Genomic DNA, 16,708 nt, shown 5'->3' on the forward strand with positions numbered 1-16,708 from the left:
ATCAGAAGTTAGACTGGGAAAGGTGTTGGGCTACAGAAACCTCCTCTGTGACTGTCCAGTGCTGTCCTTTTGGCCCACACTCACAAACCCTGAGTGCTCCATATTCAGGGTATCAGAGTTGCTGCCTCTGTTGAAACACAGGCAGTTATTATCACTCTTAGTGCTCTCATTGTCTTCTACCCTGTATTGTTTAAATATTTGGATATTTATTGTTTATATATTTGAATATTTGCATATTCTATATGTCAAAGTAAGTTCTTATACCTTTACAGAATTAAGGATGAATTACCCACTCTAATTTCCTAGTCAAATTTAGTCTCTAAAACATGATTCATGATCTTAACTAGTTTCACAAATGAAGAAATCAACCTGCTGATCAGAAGCTGCCTCTACTCTTGTGGAGTTCCCCTTGCACTTTGAAATTCCTGACAAGCAGCAGACAGTAGCTGATGAAGTATTTGCCATGAATGGCATCTGAGAATTCTGTTATTTTTGCTTTTGAGAGTGCCAGATGGGAATTATGTAAAGCACAGTTAGCTGGAGCCTTCAGAGGACATGCACATTTGGGGAGATAATTCTGCAAGTGCTCTCTTGTTGTTTTGTTCCTTCAGCACTGCAGGAGGTCTGAGGACAGGAGAGATCGCTGTCCTTCATCTGCTGCTTGGTCCTCCAGAGCCTGAGATAATTCTGATATGGTCTGAAAGGGTTTTTTGAACCTTTTTCCATTAATTACATGTGAAATGTTTGCATTGTGGAGAGGCCAGCAGAGGCAATATTTAGTGGAGCAGCTCTGCTGCAGAATCTCAGTGCTCATCTGGTGCCAGATCCTGTCCTGGGTCTGCTCTTCTGAAGCTTCTTTAGATCTCCTGAACATCAGCTTCACATTGGCTTTACTGGATCATTACATCCCATTAAGAAATGGATTTTTCCAGCCTGATGAGTGAAAAAAAAAAAAAAAAAGTGTCAGTTGTTGGCGACTATCTGATGTGATTTGCTCAATATTATCCTTTGATTATCGTCACATAATTTTAGGGAATGTATTTCTCTGGCTGCATCATTAGGCTCAGTAAGAGAGATTCCATTGTAAAAGGATGATGTTCAATATTTTTGTTGTAAAGTTAGCCACAGTTTTAGATGTTCTTTTGAACTTGTCATGAGGTGTGATGAAATTGCATGGTTACTCAGTTTAAGCAGTGAAAAATTAACTAGCAGCAAAAAGGAATATTTTCTATTTGGTGGGAATTTAAAGCTACAGAAACAAGGAAACAAAACTGGAAGCCGATTTCAGATTATTTTATCTCAAAGTTCTTTATTATAGATCAGTTTTGAGGCAGTTTTTACTAGCTATGACTGCAACTCCACATCATTCCAGGGATTCCAAAGGGAAATAACTGTCTTTATCAGGATTCCTTCAGTGAACATTGCTCACCCTAACGACTTGCTGATGCTATTTTTACTTTTGCATTTATGGCATTTCTTTTATGAGATAATGGATTGTGGAAGAGAGAGCTTGTGTGATTCAGATGTTTTAAGGACAGCCTTTATATACAAAACTGTCATATGTTGAAACACAAAATGGAAAGGAAGACTTTTAAAAACAGTGACTAAAAAAAGCGTATTTTCCTAATTTTGTACTAATGCACCTGTAAACCGTCTAAAAATCAAAATTTCTAACAAATTACCTTATAAATTCATTTAACATTTACAATTTTGATAAAAATATGCTTCATTCTATCCACTTAAAGGGATTTTAGGATCCTTCCAAGCTTCAGCGAGTGCTGAAAAGCAGTTAATTATGTTAGTGTTTAAGGATGCATGTTTTACAGAACAGCAGCTCTGTTTTAGTGGAAGATATTATTGTAATTCTTTAGTTTCTGCAGCTAGGATAAAACATAACAGTATTTTTCTTTTTGTTTTAGAAGAGTGAATATAATGGTTGTCTTCCAGAGGATATATTAGTTGTGCTTTCACTTGGTGGATGCATGGACCTACCTGAGTGCTTTGGTGCTGTTCTGAATGAATTTATAAAAATATCACTGTCTCTTTTAAAACAGTGAGTTAAAATATGTTTTAAAAAATACTGTTCTTTGCTTTTGGGGAGAAAACGTAAACATTTGGCCTTCCTGTAGCAAGGAATCTGGGCCTTAATCTGCCACACTTTGTCACATGCATGACACGTGTCACATCTGTCACATGTATGACACACTTTCACGTTAATTCCTTGGGTTTTGGGGCAGCACTGAGATCAGCTCTTGGCAGTGATCCCTGTGACAAAATAACCCAGCACTGCCACAGGATCTCCACTTCCTCTTGGAATACAGTGATGGCACCTTTGGAGGTGGAACTCTCCTCATCATTGCAGTTTTACTGACAATTGCACCTCTGAAATTTGCCTTAAGAGAAAGAAGAAATGCAAAGTTTAGGAGTGTAGCTGTTTGGAGAGTTTGTGATTTGATGCACTTGTATAAATTAAATCTGAAGCTGGTTAAATTGCAAGAATCCAACTAAGAAAAATTCAAGTTGTAATTTGTTTTTTTGGGGGGGTTTTGTTTGTTTTGTTTTGTTTATTGGGTTTTGGTTTTTTGGGGTTTTTTTTTGTTGTTGTTGTTTTTTTTACATTTTTAGAGAGCACGTTGTCCTAGATAGACAAGTTTCAACCTGTTTACATTATAACAGCTATTCTTTTCACTCATTCTAATAAATTATTACTTTATAATTGTTGTTATTATTGCTACTACTGCCACCACTGATGAGGAATAGGAAACCACTTTATGGGCACATTGTTTACTGGCATATTAGTTGAAGCACAATTTATTTTAAAAGATCCACTCCTACCCCCCTTCACCTTGGTAAAAAATATTGGATTTTCCAGTTCAGTGTGTGTCTGGTCTTTATCATTCACGTGCTCTATTGCAGTTATTGTTAATGGTTATATGAACAGCAAAATAGGAAACATATATCACCTGTCAGCCTGTGTTCTCTAGGCCCATCTTGGGTTAAATTATAGTAGGATTAAGAGCAGAAGCTGATAAAATTCAAGTTTTATGAAGAAGTTGTGGATTTTTTTTTCCCCTCTAAGGTTTAGGATTTGTGTTCAGTCTTTAAGGAAAAAGCATCAGTATATTAGGATCATAAATTCTGAATTGGTCTTGCCAAGAAGTAATTTAGAAAATTTACCAGATCAAATAAAAAGTGTGTTAACCTGGTTTATAGAGAAAGAGGGAGAAATAAATTTTTCTGCTCTAATGTGATTCTAAAAACTTTCTAGTTTAAGGGAAATGTGTACAGTTATACTTACCAAGGGGTGAAAATAATTCACCAAAGCAATGTTCTGAGTTCAGGAACAGTGCCATTTGTGCTCCATCAAAAAATGGGCTTCATGTAATCAATTTTTTAGCTTTGAAATTGATCTCCTGTTGCTATTTTACTTTGTTTTAAATTGTGCAGCTTAGATACTATGCAGTATTCATGCTTGGGTAACTTGTTGAACTGGAAGAAAAACTTTATCAAAAGCACACACTTGTGTATTTTAGCTTATAATATAGAAAGAACAGAGAGAAAATGTGATGTGGGGGTAGCAGGTGGGGGTGATCACATCTCTGATATAAATTTATCCCTCAGATTCTTTTGGCCATGCTGAGTTGCCATTTCTTAATATCAAATTCTTCATTTTGTGCAAATTTTTTTTTTAAAGAAATGCCATCAGATTTGGTGAGTTAATCTTTTAAATGGAATTTTGAAATAAGTATGGCAATCTTTTTCCTGGGTAAACACTACCAGTACCTACTTCATTAATTAAACTGGAACATTCACATTTTATCAAGTGTCAAGTAGATGAAGGTTACAGGATTGAGGATGAAGGATTCTCCTTAGGATTGAGAGAAATGTGTTGGTGTGAATTCTAACATTTGAGAGAGACCTCTGATGCATTTTAAATACTGCTCTAGTTATTAAATTTTCACTGGTGAAATGAACTGTTGACATCCAATCAACTGTTAATGAACAAATTCAAACCAAACAAAAGTGTGTGTTTTTCAATATTATATGTAATTACACAGTGGGATATTTCAGAGGCCAAAAAGATGAGGAGTTTCTGAAACAGAACAGATGAGTTAGTGAGATGAAATCTCCTGGTTATGAAATGGCAAAGGAGCCCTTACCCTGCTCAGGTAAATCAGTAATTACCCAGCTCAGGTAAAGGAACCCTTAATCTGTTTGGGTAAATCAGTCCTTTCCTTGCTCAGGTAAATCAGTCCTTACCCTGCTCAGGTAAATCAGTCCTTACCCTGCTCAGGTAAATCAGTTCTTACCCTGCTCAGGTAAATCAGTCCTTTTCCTTGCTCAGGTAAATCAGTTCTTACCCTGCTCAGGTAAATCAGTCCTTTCCCTGCTCAGGTAAATCAGTCCCTGCCCTGCTCAGGTAAATCAGTCCCTGCCCTGCTCAGGTAAATCAGTTCTTACCCTGCTCAGGTAAATCAGTTCTTACCCTGCTCAGGTAAAGGAACCTTTAATCTATTTGGGTAAATCAGTCTTTTCCTTGCTCAGGTAAATCAGTCCTTTCCTTGCTTAGGTAAATCAGTCCTTACCCTGCTCAGGTAAATCAGTCCCTGCCCTGCTCAGGTAAATCAGTCCCTGCCCTGCTCAGGTAAATCAGTCCTTACCCTGCTCAGGTAAATCAGTCCTTACCCTGCTCAGGTAAATCAGTCCTTACCCTGCTCAGGTAAATCAGTCCCTGCCCTGCTCAGGTAAAGGAGCCCTTACCCTGCTCAGGAGATGAGTCCTTATCCCCTTTGGAATGGTCCAGAGCCTGCAGCCCAATCCTGAGGCTCAGCTCATGGCTGGTGCATTTAAGTAGAAAAGTTTTGTGTTTAGACAGGCGGGACAGTGAGAGTTATAGAGCTTCAGTCCTGGACGTCTCAGTCCTGGACAGCTCCTAAAAGTCAACAGTGTGATGATGCTGGATGCTTCATTCCTGCTGGATTTTCTGCTGGGAATAGATGATTTAAGATGTCTGGTGAGTGAGAAATTGCAGATTATGAGACTAATAAAGATAAAAAACTTTTAAGAAATGCATTTTGATGGCTGCTTTTTTCCTTTCATTTCTCTACTAGTTTAAGAAAAGGTGGAGGAAACTGGTTTTCTTATTTTTTTGATTGATCCAAATCTGTTTATTAACTTCTTGTTATGCTGCTTTAAGATTACCTGGCACCTCTCTCTCCCAAATGCCATAGCTCATTTTTGCATTCAACTTTCATACATACCTATGTGGGAAAAACATTTGCCAGTCTGAATATACAGCGAAAACAGTTATAAAGAAAATGCAGGAACAGTTATATTTCAGTTATATACTGAAATGTCCTCACATACTGCACAGTATTACACAGAGATATTTATTATCTGCACCCCAATTAAAAATACTGCATTGGTTTGTTAGATATTTTAAAGTATTTACTACAACTAAGGAATCTATACTCCTTATTTAAAAAGAAGGCAAATTCCTCAGTGCACATGGATCTACACAGAAAACCACAAAATCTATGTACACAACAGAAGAAAAGGGGTTTAGGGGCACGAAGGGGCCATGTGGTTTTATGGTTTGTTTGATAAGGGGAGGTTGGTTTGGTTTGGTTTGGTTTGGCTTGTTTTTTTTTTTCCTACATCTCTTGACCAGCACTGAGACAGAGTTGTCCTTTTACAAGTGGCTGCCAGGGCTGTTTGTGGTCAGTGATCTTTGCTCATCACTTTAGTGCTGCTGTATAGGGCAAAGCATCTGTCTGGGAGGAAACAGCCAGGAAAAGGTGCAGGAGGAGCAGCTGTCTGGGAGGAAACAGCCAGGAAAAGGTGCAGGAGGAGCAGCTGTCTGGGAGGAAACAGCCAGGAAAAGGTGCAGGAGGAGCAGTGCACCGTGTGTGTGCTGACTGCAGAAGTCCATGGGTGTGCTGCTGAGACACTTGAGTGGAAACCAAGTTGTGAGCTGCAGCCCTGGGAGCAGAGCATGAGCTGGGGATGCTGAGAGCTGAGCATTTGGGAGCAGAACCATGTCTGTGCCTCTGGCATTGGCTGTTTTCCTTGCCAGGTCTCCCTGCTGGGCTGGCTGAGCTGCTCTCTGTGCCAAGGGAATGGCTATGGGACACTGGCTCTGCTGTGACCAGTGTCTTTTTTGCTGTGTGCTTCTGAAAATGTTTGGGAAACCAAAGGTTTCTGCTGTCTTCATGACAGCACAGCTTGGCAGATTTTTCAAAGCAAACTGGGCTTGTTTACCCTACACTGGGCATGGAAGAAGAAATAGCACCTCAGTCACTCTCTCCTTGCCAACAAGAACAAGAAAACTGACTACTGGTCGATAAGGAAACTTCTCAAAGCTAAATTACATCAACTTGCTTCCCGAGGCTCCAGTCCAATTCTTTATTTCCCCTGGATGTTGAGGCAATAGCTGCCATCATCAGAGCTCCTTTTGAGTTTGCTCATGATAGGAGCAGTCCTTTGCATGCAGTGTTCACTCATGCCTTTCTTTCTGCATTCTTATTAGTGGGATGACAGCGCTGGGCCAGGAGGCTGAAATTATTTCCAGTGTATGAAGCACTGATAATTTGTGACCTGACTACTTGTGACTTTTGAGACTAGGTAGGAACTGAAACATTTTAAGTTTCTGATGGCTGTGGGTTAACCCCAGTAGGCAGCAAAGCCCCACTCACTCCCCCTCAGCGAGGCAGAAGTGAGAAAGTTTGTGGGTTGTTTATTAAGGGAAGTCTTGAGTCCAATCTGAAATTCTGCTTCACTTTTTTACTCAAGAAAGCAGAGTAAATACATAGCCAGCTTCTTGGGAAAGTAACTGTTTTGCTGCACAGAAACAGCCATATTTTGTGAAAACATAATAAAAGCATGAAACCCGACTTGTGATGATCAAAAGTGTAGTGGAATATCAAAGAGAAAATAGATTTTTACAGAGTCCTAATTTTCCAGGGCACTTCTGCAGTCATCACACATCTTCTGTCATTAAACAATTCCTGTCCTGTCACTCTGTAAGCTTGAAAAATGGCTATTTGATTTAAAATTTATGCTTTTTTATCACTACATAGCCCAAAATGACTGAACTCCATTTAAAAGTTCAACAAAAATCCTCTTCAGTCTTGAAAGAACTTATTCTGTGAAAATTGGACTTAAGTGAAATAGTTTTATTATTGATTTATACCCTGTGCCCACACAGTTGCCTCTCAGTAAACACAGGCTCCTTCCTGGCAGCCACTTCAGCATCTTCACTTCATGGAGTGAATCCTCCTCCTCCTCTCAGCCTCCTCACCTCTCTTTGGGGTCTTTTATCAGCTGGACTAGGGCATGGCTTTGCAAGTGATGTTCTGTCTTTTCCTCAGACACTCATTTATGAAAAGAACAGGAATATATTTGAGTTTCTATTTATTTCTCTGTCAAATATGGTAAAACCTAGTAAAGATATTGTAAAGGTTTTTAGGTGTCTTAGGTATGAAGCAATTTTATGTGCTTGTTTCATTTAGGAAACCTGACTGAAAAAAGATAGACTCCATCAGGAATTGTGTTGTGCCCTTGTGCTGTTGTTAATTTGAAAACATAAATTGTTACATTAGGTTTCTTTCTTTAAAAGTTGTGTCTGTACTCTGGGTATATCTTGCCAGTTGTCACCTTACCCAGCTTACACAGTGTGTGGCTGTGCTGAAATCACTGAACAGCTTTCTCAGCTCCTTGAATTTATCAGGAATATCTATTGACCACCTAGATTTCAGTGATTTCAAACATGTTCATGTGGCTGTTGGCCTACCTGACACCTAAGGCAATTTTGTTAGATAAATAAAATATAGTTGAAAAATCCAGGTTTAACAGTTTCAAACTCTTAAAATGTACAGCTCCTGTGTATCTTCAGCCTTGAAAGTAGAGGGACATATAGAAAAGTAATTTCAGATTTGACCTGTAGGTCAAAATGATCCCACAACCTCCCCTGGGTTGTGGGAGATGCATTTAGCAATCTTAAGTGTTTTTGTCCAAACTGACAACTTTAACAAATGTCAGTTTCTGTTGTTGGCTTTGAAAATGAAATTAGCCCAAAATTAAGTCTTAGCCCACAATTAAGTCTTAGCCTCATCTAGGCTTCAAAAGCCAATATTTACAGCTTGATACTGCTACATGACTGATTCACATCTTAAAATTGCATCTGTATCTTCCAAAAATGCTGCCTATTTTGTGGGGTTTTGGGATATCCAGGGAGAAAGGTGGAGGTTTTACACTCGGGTACCTTTGCATCCCTGGGCTAATGGAACATCTGTTTGGAGAGAGGAGGGGAGTGTGAGGCACGAGGATTCTGTGCTGGGCAGAGACGTGTCTGTGCATCTCTGAGTGTTTGGAGAGCATTAAGGAAAGGACAAGCAACTCCTGAAGGTGAGAGAAGGAAATGAAAGAAGAGTGTGAATGTTTTATATACTCCAGTCCATAAAGCTCCAGCAGCAGCAGTAGCTGTTCCCTCAAACAAGTCTTTATGTAGGAAAAAGTCAAAGCTCTCCTTGGGAGGAAAAACAAAGTTTTAACTCTTGATAGCCTTGAAAATGAGCATAAGCAATGGGCTGGAAGCAGAAGAAAGCAGAAAGCAGAGCTGGGTGTTCACTGGCACAGCCGGGTGGTGGGTGGCTGTGTGGGAGGGCACACACACACGAGTACTTTCAAATCTGTATGAAAAATACAGCAGTATTTTTAAAAGCAGTAATTTTTTTATTATAAAATTTGTCAGTTCAGTTTCCAAGAGTCTTGCAAACCTTCCTCTTACAGTCTACTTTTATCTAGAAACAAGACAAGAAAGCTCCCTAAAATCTGGAGAAGTTTGATTTTAAATCTCAGGTGGGTTGTTTCCTTTTTGACTCTACTTAAAGCCCCCAAGGCTGCCCTGAGGCATCAGAAATAGGTGCAGATGGCCCAGTTTTCTCCTGGTTTGAGCTTGTACACACAAACCTCTTGGTCCACAAATGTTAGTAAATAGAGATGAAGCATTTTCTTTCAAAATAGAGCTCCTCTCCTCTCCTATATCTTTGACATTGCAACGGTTGAAGCCATTCAGATCCTTGAATTGCTTTGTTAATTTGATGAGGCTTCTGCCTGAGTTACTGGGGACAAACTCAGTGAAGACTTGAATGTCACATTCTAAGGTTTCATTTTTCATTTATTTTCTTCTTCAGTAAGTATTAATGTGTGGTTAATTTGTTCTCTGGGATGGATGAAATAGAACTAATATGAAATTCAAATGAATTCTTCTGCTGGCAGCCTGTTTGTTAGCAGCAATAATGAAACATAATGGCCAATAGCTAGAGAAATACATGGAGTATTTTCCTCAATAATTCAGGGGTTTGAGACATTTAACAGTCAATAAAAATATCCAAAAGAATCAATAACCTAGAATTTGACTGTGTACTTTTTAATGTTATACATATATATGTAGATATATTCTTATTTTGTGTAAGATCATGTTACCTTTTTAAATGCTTTAGTCATTAAAAGGAGTCCATTTCAGCTGCGCAAATTTCAAACAAAGAAACAAACAAACAAACAAACAAAAAAAAGGAAAAAAAGAAAAAAAAAAAGGAAAAAAAAAGAAAAACCCAAACGATACAAACCACCTTTCATCTCTAAACTGCTGGCTGTTTCATGAAACTGGAAGCCAGTGCTGTGAAGAAAAACCCATCATTTGTTGGCACTTGTTGGGGTGCCAAGGATGCGTGTAGAACACCTGACCAGCAGTAGGTTTATCTTTCACGGGAGGCTGAACAGGATTTTACAAGGTTATTTGCTTCCACCTACTGCTCATCCTTGATATTACAGAGGAAGCCAGCCGGGGCAGCACCGGGATCCTCGGAATTCCAGAGGCTCATCCTCCCTCCCCCGGGCTGTGGGAGTGCAGGGTGTGCACAGGAATTCTGTTTGCCTTCCACTGTGCCTTATGTTCACCTGAGGAGAGAAAAGATGTTGGAAATTCAGACCACTTTTCTAAAGTTTCTGCTTTCTTGTGGTTGTTTTGGGATGTTTCTGTCAGGCAGCAGAGGAAGGAGTTAGGGTTGGGGTGGCAGGGAGAGAGCAAACTGCAGTGTGTGATAAAGCACAGGGCACTCAGGGTGTGGGGGTGTTAGCAGCACCGATGGAGGCTTCAGGATAGTGGTTTCACTATTCCTGCTTGCAATTCAAGGAATGAAATTAAGCACAGAATTACAGAAATTATGCAAAATAAAGTTTATGCAGGTTTACACTGCATCCTAAAGCCAAAATCTCATTCAGGGCCATGCTACTATCAATAATTGCTTTTGCTTTCTAGAGCTTTCACTTCACCCTGTTCAGTAACATTTTTATAGTGCTGCTGTTGATGAAGTGGTAGATTTGTTTCCCAAGGGCCCAGTGTGTTAAACTTGAAAAATCCCAGCCCTTAAACTTGTGCTTGTCCTACATTGCTCCCGATGTCCTGCAGGAAACCTTGCTTTGTTTCCCTGTTGCTGCTACCAAACAAAAAAGACCAAAAAGGAAATGTATATAAAACATAGAGCTCTTAATATGTTTGTAATAATATTATTTAATTGGCTGTTATGCAGTGACACCTAAAGAAAAAGGGAATTGTGTTGGTTTTAAACTGAAATGGATGAGAGGGTTTTCTATTTAATAGTCTTTTCCATGAAACATCCTATGAAGTATTCTATCATTATATAGTTTGCTTAAAATAATTCTTTAAAAGGAACATATTTTCTCAGTTTTTCCTTTTTTTTTTTTTTTGTGATGTAACAACATTAAAGAGGGTGCCTGATACACTGTTCAGATCTCTAGGATTTTACAATTGCTTTTCAGCAATGGTGCTTCTCCATCTCAAATAATTCATAGAGCTGGGAAATTTGCAATACACATATGAAATGACAGCGCTTTGTCATTTTGCACTTAGAGAAAGTAGCACAGATGTCTCCCAGAGAAGAACATTCTCATTTTTTCCCTTCTTGCTCTGAGAGTGACAGATGATTCATTTTGATGATTTTTAAAGCTTAGCGTCTGTGTACATTTTTTCCTTTAACAGAGGTATATCTAGGATGTAGACATATACTCAAATATTTATATTTAAATATAGATTTGATTAAGTCAGTAGCTTCACTGGTTTAAAGAATTACAACACTAATTGCTTCAGAAAATTAACTAGTTTTTATCTTGCCCTTGTGCAGAAGTCTGAATCCAGGTGTTTACTCTTGAAGACATACAGCTATTTCTTTTAAATCCAACTCTACATAATTTCAAAGATAACACGTTCTTGCAGTGAGACTGAACCCATGCAGATGCGGTTTTCATTGCTAAAGGTGCAGTGGTTCATTTGTAAAGATTCACTTTCCATATCTTTAGATAGATAGCCAAACTCTAAGGGATGAAATGCTTCTCTAATGTTCAGGGATAAAACACAGAGCAGAAATGCTGTGATTTGCTATTCAGCCTGAATCTTTCCCTGGGGCTGGTCTCAGTTCCAGATGAGATCTCAGTTCCAGGTGGGGTCTGAGTAGCAGATGAGATCTCAGTTCCAGGTGGGGTCTGAGTTGCAGATGAGATCTCAGTTCCAGGTGGGGTCTCAGTTCCAGGTGGGGTCTCAGTTCCAGGTGAGATCTCAGTTCCAGGTGGGGTCTCAGTTCCAGGTGGGGTCTCAGTTCCAGATTAGATCTCAGTTCCAGGTGAGATCTCAGTTCCAGGTGGGGTCTCAGTTCCAGGTGGAGTCTGAGTTGCAGATGAGATCTCAGTTCCAGGTGGGGTCTCAGTTCCAGGTGGGGTCTCAGTTCCAGATGAGATCTCAGTTCCAGGTGAGATCTCAGTTCCAGGTGGGGTCTCAGTTCCAGATGAGATCTCAGTTCCAGGTGGGGTCTCAGTTCCAGATGAGATCTCAGTTCCAGGTGGGGTCTCAGTTCCAGGTGAGGCTCATTGTCTCATTAACTCCTGATTGAGCAGGGGAGGCTCAGCTGGGCTGGCCCCACCAGTGTCCAGTGAGGCTGAGGCTGCTCTTGTGCCTGTTCCTTGCTGCTCCAGACAACCGTGCCAGATAAGCTGAGCTGGGAGGAGGATGGGTTTTTTTTCATCCAGGTAAAACTGCATTTTTAATTGAGTAATGAATGCTTATGAACTTGGGCCTTTTAGGAATTGCTTTTAATGGGAAAGGACAGTGGTGAAACAGCAAACTGCACTGTTCCATGGGCAGCAGAAGGGATCTGAGTGCTGTTGGCTCTTCAGGTATATCCATCATGCTGAGAGCCTGTAATAGCCATGACTATAGTCTGAGAGGAGCTACTTTATTCTGCTTTCAGTTAATTTAGGTCAGTGTGTAAGACAGAGCCACTCTTGTCCTTGGTAATATGGAAAGAGATTATTCATTTTTGATTAACCAATAAATATGTTAAAGAACATTACACTCTTCCCAAAAGGTGACTTAGGGCACAGCTAGGACATGAAGACCACTGATGCTAATGGACTTTGAATTCATTCCCCTGAGGGAGAAGGCTTTTGAAAAGCTGAGCTTTTTTTCCCTACTCAAAAAGAAGTAAATGTAAATATCCAAACAGGCTCAGGAAGTGAGCCTGTAGGCAGAGAGAGTATTTCCTTCTCCTCCAGGTGGAAGATGTGGGGACAGACTGGCTGGCTGCCAGTAAGACACACTTGAAAGAAAAATTTGGCGTGTTATATTCCCCAAACTGCAGTCTGGTTCCCCATGAAAAGTGATGGAATATAGAGTATTAGAGGTGCTGATTCATGTATTAGACTGGCTAGAATAACAAATGTTTGTTTGCTGCTTAAGAAGTGGCACAACTTGATATGCTTTATGAAACCATCTTTAATATAATTTGCTGTGAATTGAAATATTTTTTCCAGGAAACATTGCTCTATGGTGATTGAATGGTTTAATTTCTTAAAATCTTGTATAGGTGTAGGTAGGAAGTCTTTGGCTTTGAAGTAAAACCAGTCCTTCATTTAAGATGAATAGACATGCTGTTGAAGAAACAGAAATTCTTCATCTTACATTTGTTTTCATTTTTTATAGGAGCTGCTACTTGTTATCAGCATTTGAATTTATGTGCAAGTAACTAACCAATAATCTGAAATCTGATTAGAGTAGTTCCAGATCTGGTGAGAGGTTGGGGAAGCACTTTTCGCAAAAAATTGTCCCTCTGCCATATGTTATTCTTTTCTCAGTGGAAATCTCTAAAGCTGCAATATTTAAGCAAAATTTGCTTCCAAGGATATCCTCACTAGAAAAGTAAAATTGAAAAGAAAATGAGTAGGTCACTTGTCTGTAAGTGTTTAATGACTTGAATTGTACTTGGCTTACTGAGTTTCCAGTAGTAACTTGCTGTAAAAAGGGTGACTGAAGCAATAAATTCCTTTTGAAGTGTAATTTTTGTGATAACAATTATCCCTGCATGTCTTCAGCACAAAAATTCATAGGTTCATTGAGTCAAAATACTTTAGGAATAAAAGGACCATGTGTTGGGTGTCGTTAGGTTTGAGATCATTTGTTTCACTCCTGAAGAAAACATGTCCAAGATATCCACGTGTGTACAAGTCTGTGCACACATTTACAAGTTTATCATAAATAGAGCCTTTGCTGTTCTTGCACGTTGCAATGAGATTCAGACACAAATATCTGTCAGGTCCTGGCTAGCACCTGATAACAGACAGAAGGTTGAGCAGTTTTTCCTCTTTAGCTTACCTTTATATTTCTTTCAGCTTCCATCATTTGTTTATTAAAAAAATAGTGAGCAAGTAATATATTTTCTCAGGATGGAAGCAAAAAAGGAAATGTATAATAACAAATCATATTTTTTCCTGAGAGCTGTCTACACTATATTGAAATAGGTATGGGGTTTTTTTTGTGTGTTCTTTCAATCCTGTGTTTAAATTTATGCCTGTAGTAAAGTTTAATGAACTTCACCTAAAGGCACAACACTTGCCATCATATATTTAAATAACTCTGTGTACAAAAATAACAATTCTTCAGCCTGAGTTACTTCCCCAGTGCTGGTCAATGTGCTTTGTGACATGGGCTTCTCTGTTTGTGCTTTCAGGACACTAAAGCAGAGTGCAGTTCTGGTGTAGAAACTGAGGACAGAAAAGTAAGTGGCTTGTTTTAATGTGATTTTTCAGGAAACTCTAGTAGCTGGGATTTTCTCTGGTTATTGCTTGGGTTTTTATTTTAATTCAATCATGTGAAATTATTTTATGGATCTTTATATGTATAAGTGTTCATGTTGTATTTTAACTTCAATGGGGACAGAACAGTCTTACTCTATTGAATATATTTGCTAAAAATTTGAATAACTGTTTTTATAGAAGAAGAAGGGAATTATAGTCTTAATCTCTTTATACTACAGAAAAGTTTACAAGGCAGTTGCACTTCGTATTCTTAATTTACATTAATAACAAAGTTATTGTGTGTCTGTCATAATAAAGTTGGCATACCATGTTAAATATTTGTAAGACAGCAAGATGATTGGGTTTTTTTTGCTTTAGAAGTAGTACCTTTGAAATATTTTTTCCCTTTTAAAGGATTGATTAAAACAAATATTTCCAGTTTTATTTTCTGTGGATAAATATAAACCAGATACAAAATAAGTTTTCAGTTGTGTTCTTCTCCTTACCCACAGTAAAAACTAACCAAGAAACAAAGGCTTCACAAAGAAGCCTTCAGCTTATAAAAATGTAATTGTCAGAAATAAATATCAGTCCAGTTTTAGAGAGAGTAACGTGTTTTGCTTGGAAATCTGTTGCTACTGAAATTTGAAAATCTGGATTACTAGATCTGTGCAGGGTATTTCTGTGTGGAATAGTAACTGAGTTTGGGGAAGTGTTGAGCACATTGCATGGTTTAAAGTCTCTAACTCTGGCTGGTACTCACTCTGTCCCACTGAGGCTGCAGGTTCTGAGCATCAGCTTCCATCAAACTCTCCAGGTGCTTCCATTTAGGTTCATGTTGCTTTAAATTGGGCTAAAATCCAGGCTGGGAGCTTACTTCTAAACCCCAAGTTTTGACTTTTTTTTAGTGTTGGTAGCAACTACTAAAACTGCCCAAGCCAGAAGTTCTTTCTGTAGTGTGAATTATGGGAAAAGGTGTCAGGAGCCTGACAAGCTTTGAATGACAATTTATTAAAGTGTTATATTTCTTCTTCCTTGTATTGCAACTTTTATCTAGCAGAGCACCAGCCTGTTGCCAGTAAACTGTGGGATTTTTCCTGGTTTATGATGCCATGGTTTGTACCTCAGGAGGAATTGCAGGAGATGTGTGCCTGATACCTTCTTTTGAAACTCAAAGGGACTGCTCTGAGCCTGGGTACTTTCTACCTTCAGTGACTCAGGATATCCAGCTTTCACATCCAGAGACTGCAATTAGCAGAAAACCCCGAGAAAAATATAGTCTAGAAAACCCCTGGGTTTTTCTTTTTCCTTTTGTTATTTTGTGGAAGCACTTTGAAAGAGCAGGAATGTGATAAACACATGTTGCAGGATCTGTTTCATCTTTTCTCTGTGTTTGGTCCCAAAATGGAAGCTTCCACCACGTTTAAGTGACAGCTGTTCTTCCAGTCCAGGGAGGGACTTAGCAGTGATCATCAAATACAGATCCATCAGTCTTGGTTAATACTAATGAATTGTTTCATGTTTGTTGAAAGCATCAATTAAGAATGTAATGTAATTCATAAACCTGAAACATTGTAAATAAATATTTTTATTTCATTGAACTTGAAATCAAGACAAACTGCGGCAATTAGGGCACGCATCATTAGTATCTAATAATTTGCACTTCCATAATGAAATATACTACTAATGAACTATATCATTAGTAATTAATTGGAAATTTTCCCAGTTAACCACAAAATACAAACCTGCAAGGTGCCTTTTCTTGTGTTCCTTTTTTTTCTGAAGTTTCCTAATCTATGACTTCTGAAGTAGAAATTTATGTAACCATGACTAAAGCATTGCCTGCAGGCAAACTCAAATTTAATAACTGTACTTATTATTTTGAAATCTATTATTCTGTAAATTCCAAAATAGCAGTTAATTATCATAACCACTTCATCACTGTGATCTGTCTCTCCTTTCATTGTCTTCAACTGACCTTTCCATGTAAGATTTTTATTTATTTCCTGCAAGGCTAAAAGCTCCCAGGTTTGAGAATACCAGGTGACAAGCAATGCACAGTCTGCTCTCTCTGGCCTGGATAATTATGAATTACTTAATTGCCCTTACCATTCCCAGCAGAAGACCCATAAGTGCACGTACAACTCATTTCCTACATGAATACTTTTTTCTGCATTTGACACTCCCAAACTTTCTTGTTTGGATCTCCCAGCACCATTCTGAACATCACAATATTGCATGTTTAATGACTCATGAAAATGAAATGAGAAATGGCTCAGCTTTGCTTCTCAAAGAAACAAATGGATAAAAAGTGACCCTTAAATTGTCACAGGAAGAAACCTGTTAAAAACATACCATGTGTGATTTTTGTAAAAAATCCATGGATATCTGCTTCTAGCCATGTGATGTTTGGGGATTTGAGCCATGATTGCAATGCCTGTGTGATGTTCTGCTATTGCAGGGCCGATGACAGATGGTGAGGTTGTTTTTCCTTTTACCCGTGTTTTCTGATATAACTCTGTGTGTTGGGCACAAACAAAATGGTTCTGGTGGAAGGCAATTA

The 16,708-nt window shown here is 38.7% G+C and overlaps 1 protein-coding gene across 4 annotated transcripts in view; it reads left to right on the forward strand.

Annotated features, from left to right (window-relative positions):
• Window positions 1–16,708, forward strand: part of RBFOX1 (RNA binding fox-1 homolog 1) — a 1,013,650-nt gene that overhangs the window by 481,006 nt on the left and 515,936 nt on the right. For all 4 annotated transcript variants that reach the window (XM_053957185.1, XM_053957186.1, XM_053957196.1 and 1 more), the window contains one exon: window positions 14,079–14,126. In XM_053957185.1, the coding sequence (XP_053813160.1) occupies window positions 14,079–14,126 (48 nt within the window). The remainder of the gene's footprint in view (window positions 1–14,078; window positions 14,127–16,708) is intronic.

Source organism: Vidua chalybeata, chromosome 16 (assembly GCF_026979565.1).
Source record: "Vidua chalybeata isolate OUT-0048 chromosome 16, bVidCha1 merged haplotype, whole genome shotgun sequence".
Lineage (NCBI taxonomy): Eukaryota > Metazoa > Chordata > Aves > Passeriformes > Viduidae > Vidua > Vidua chalybeata.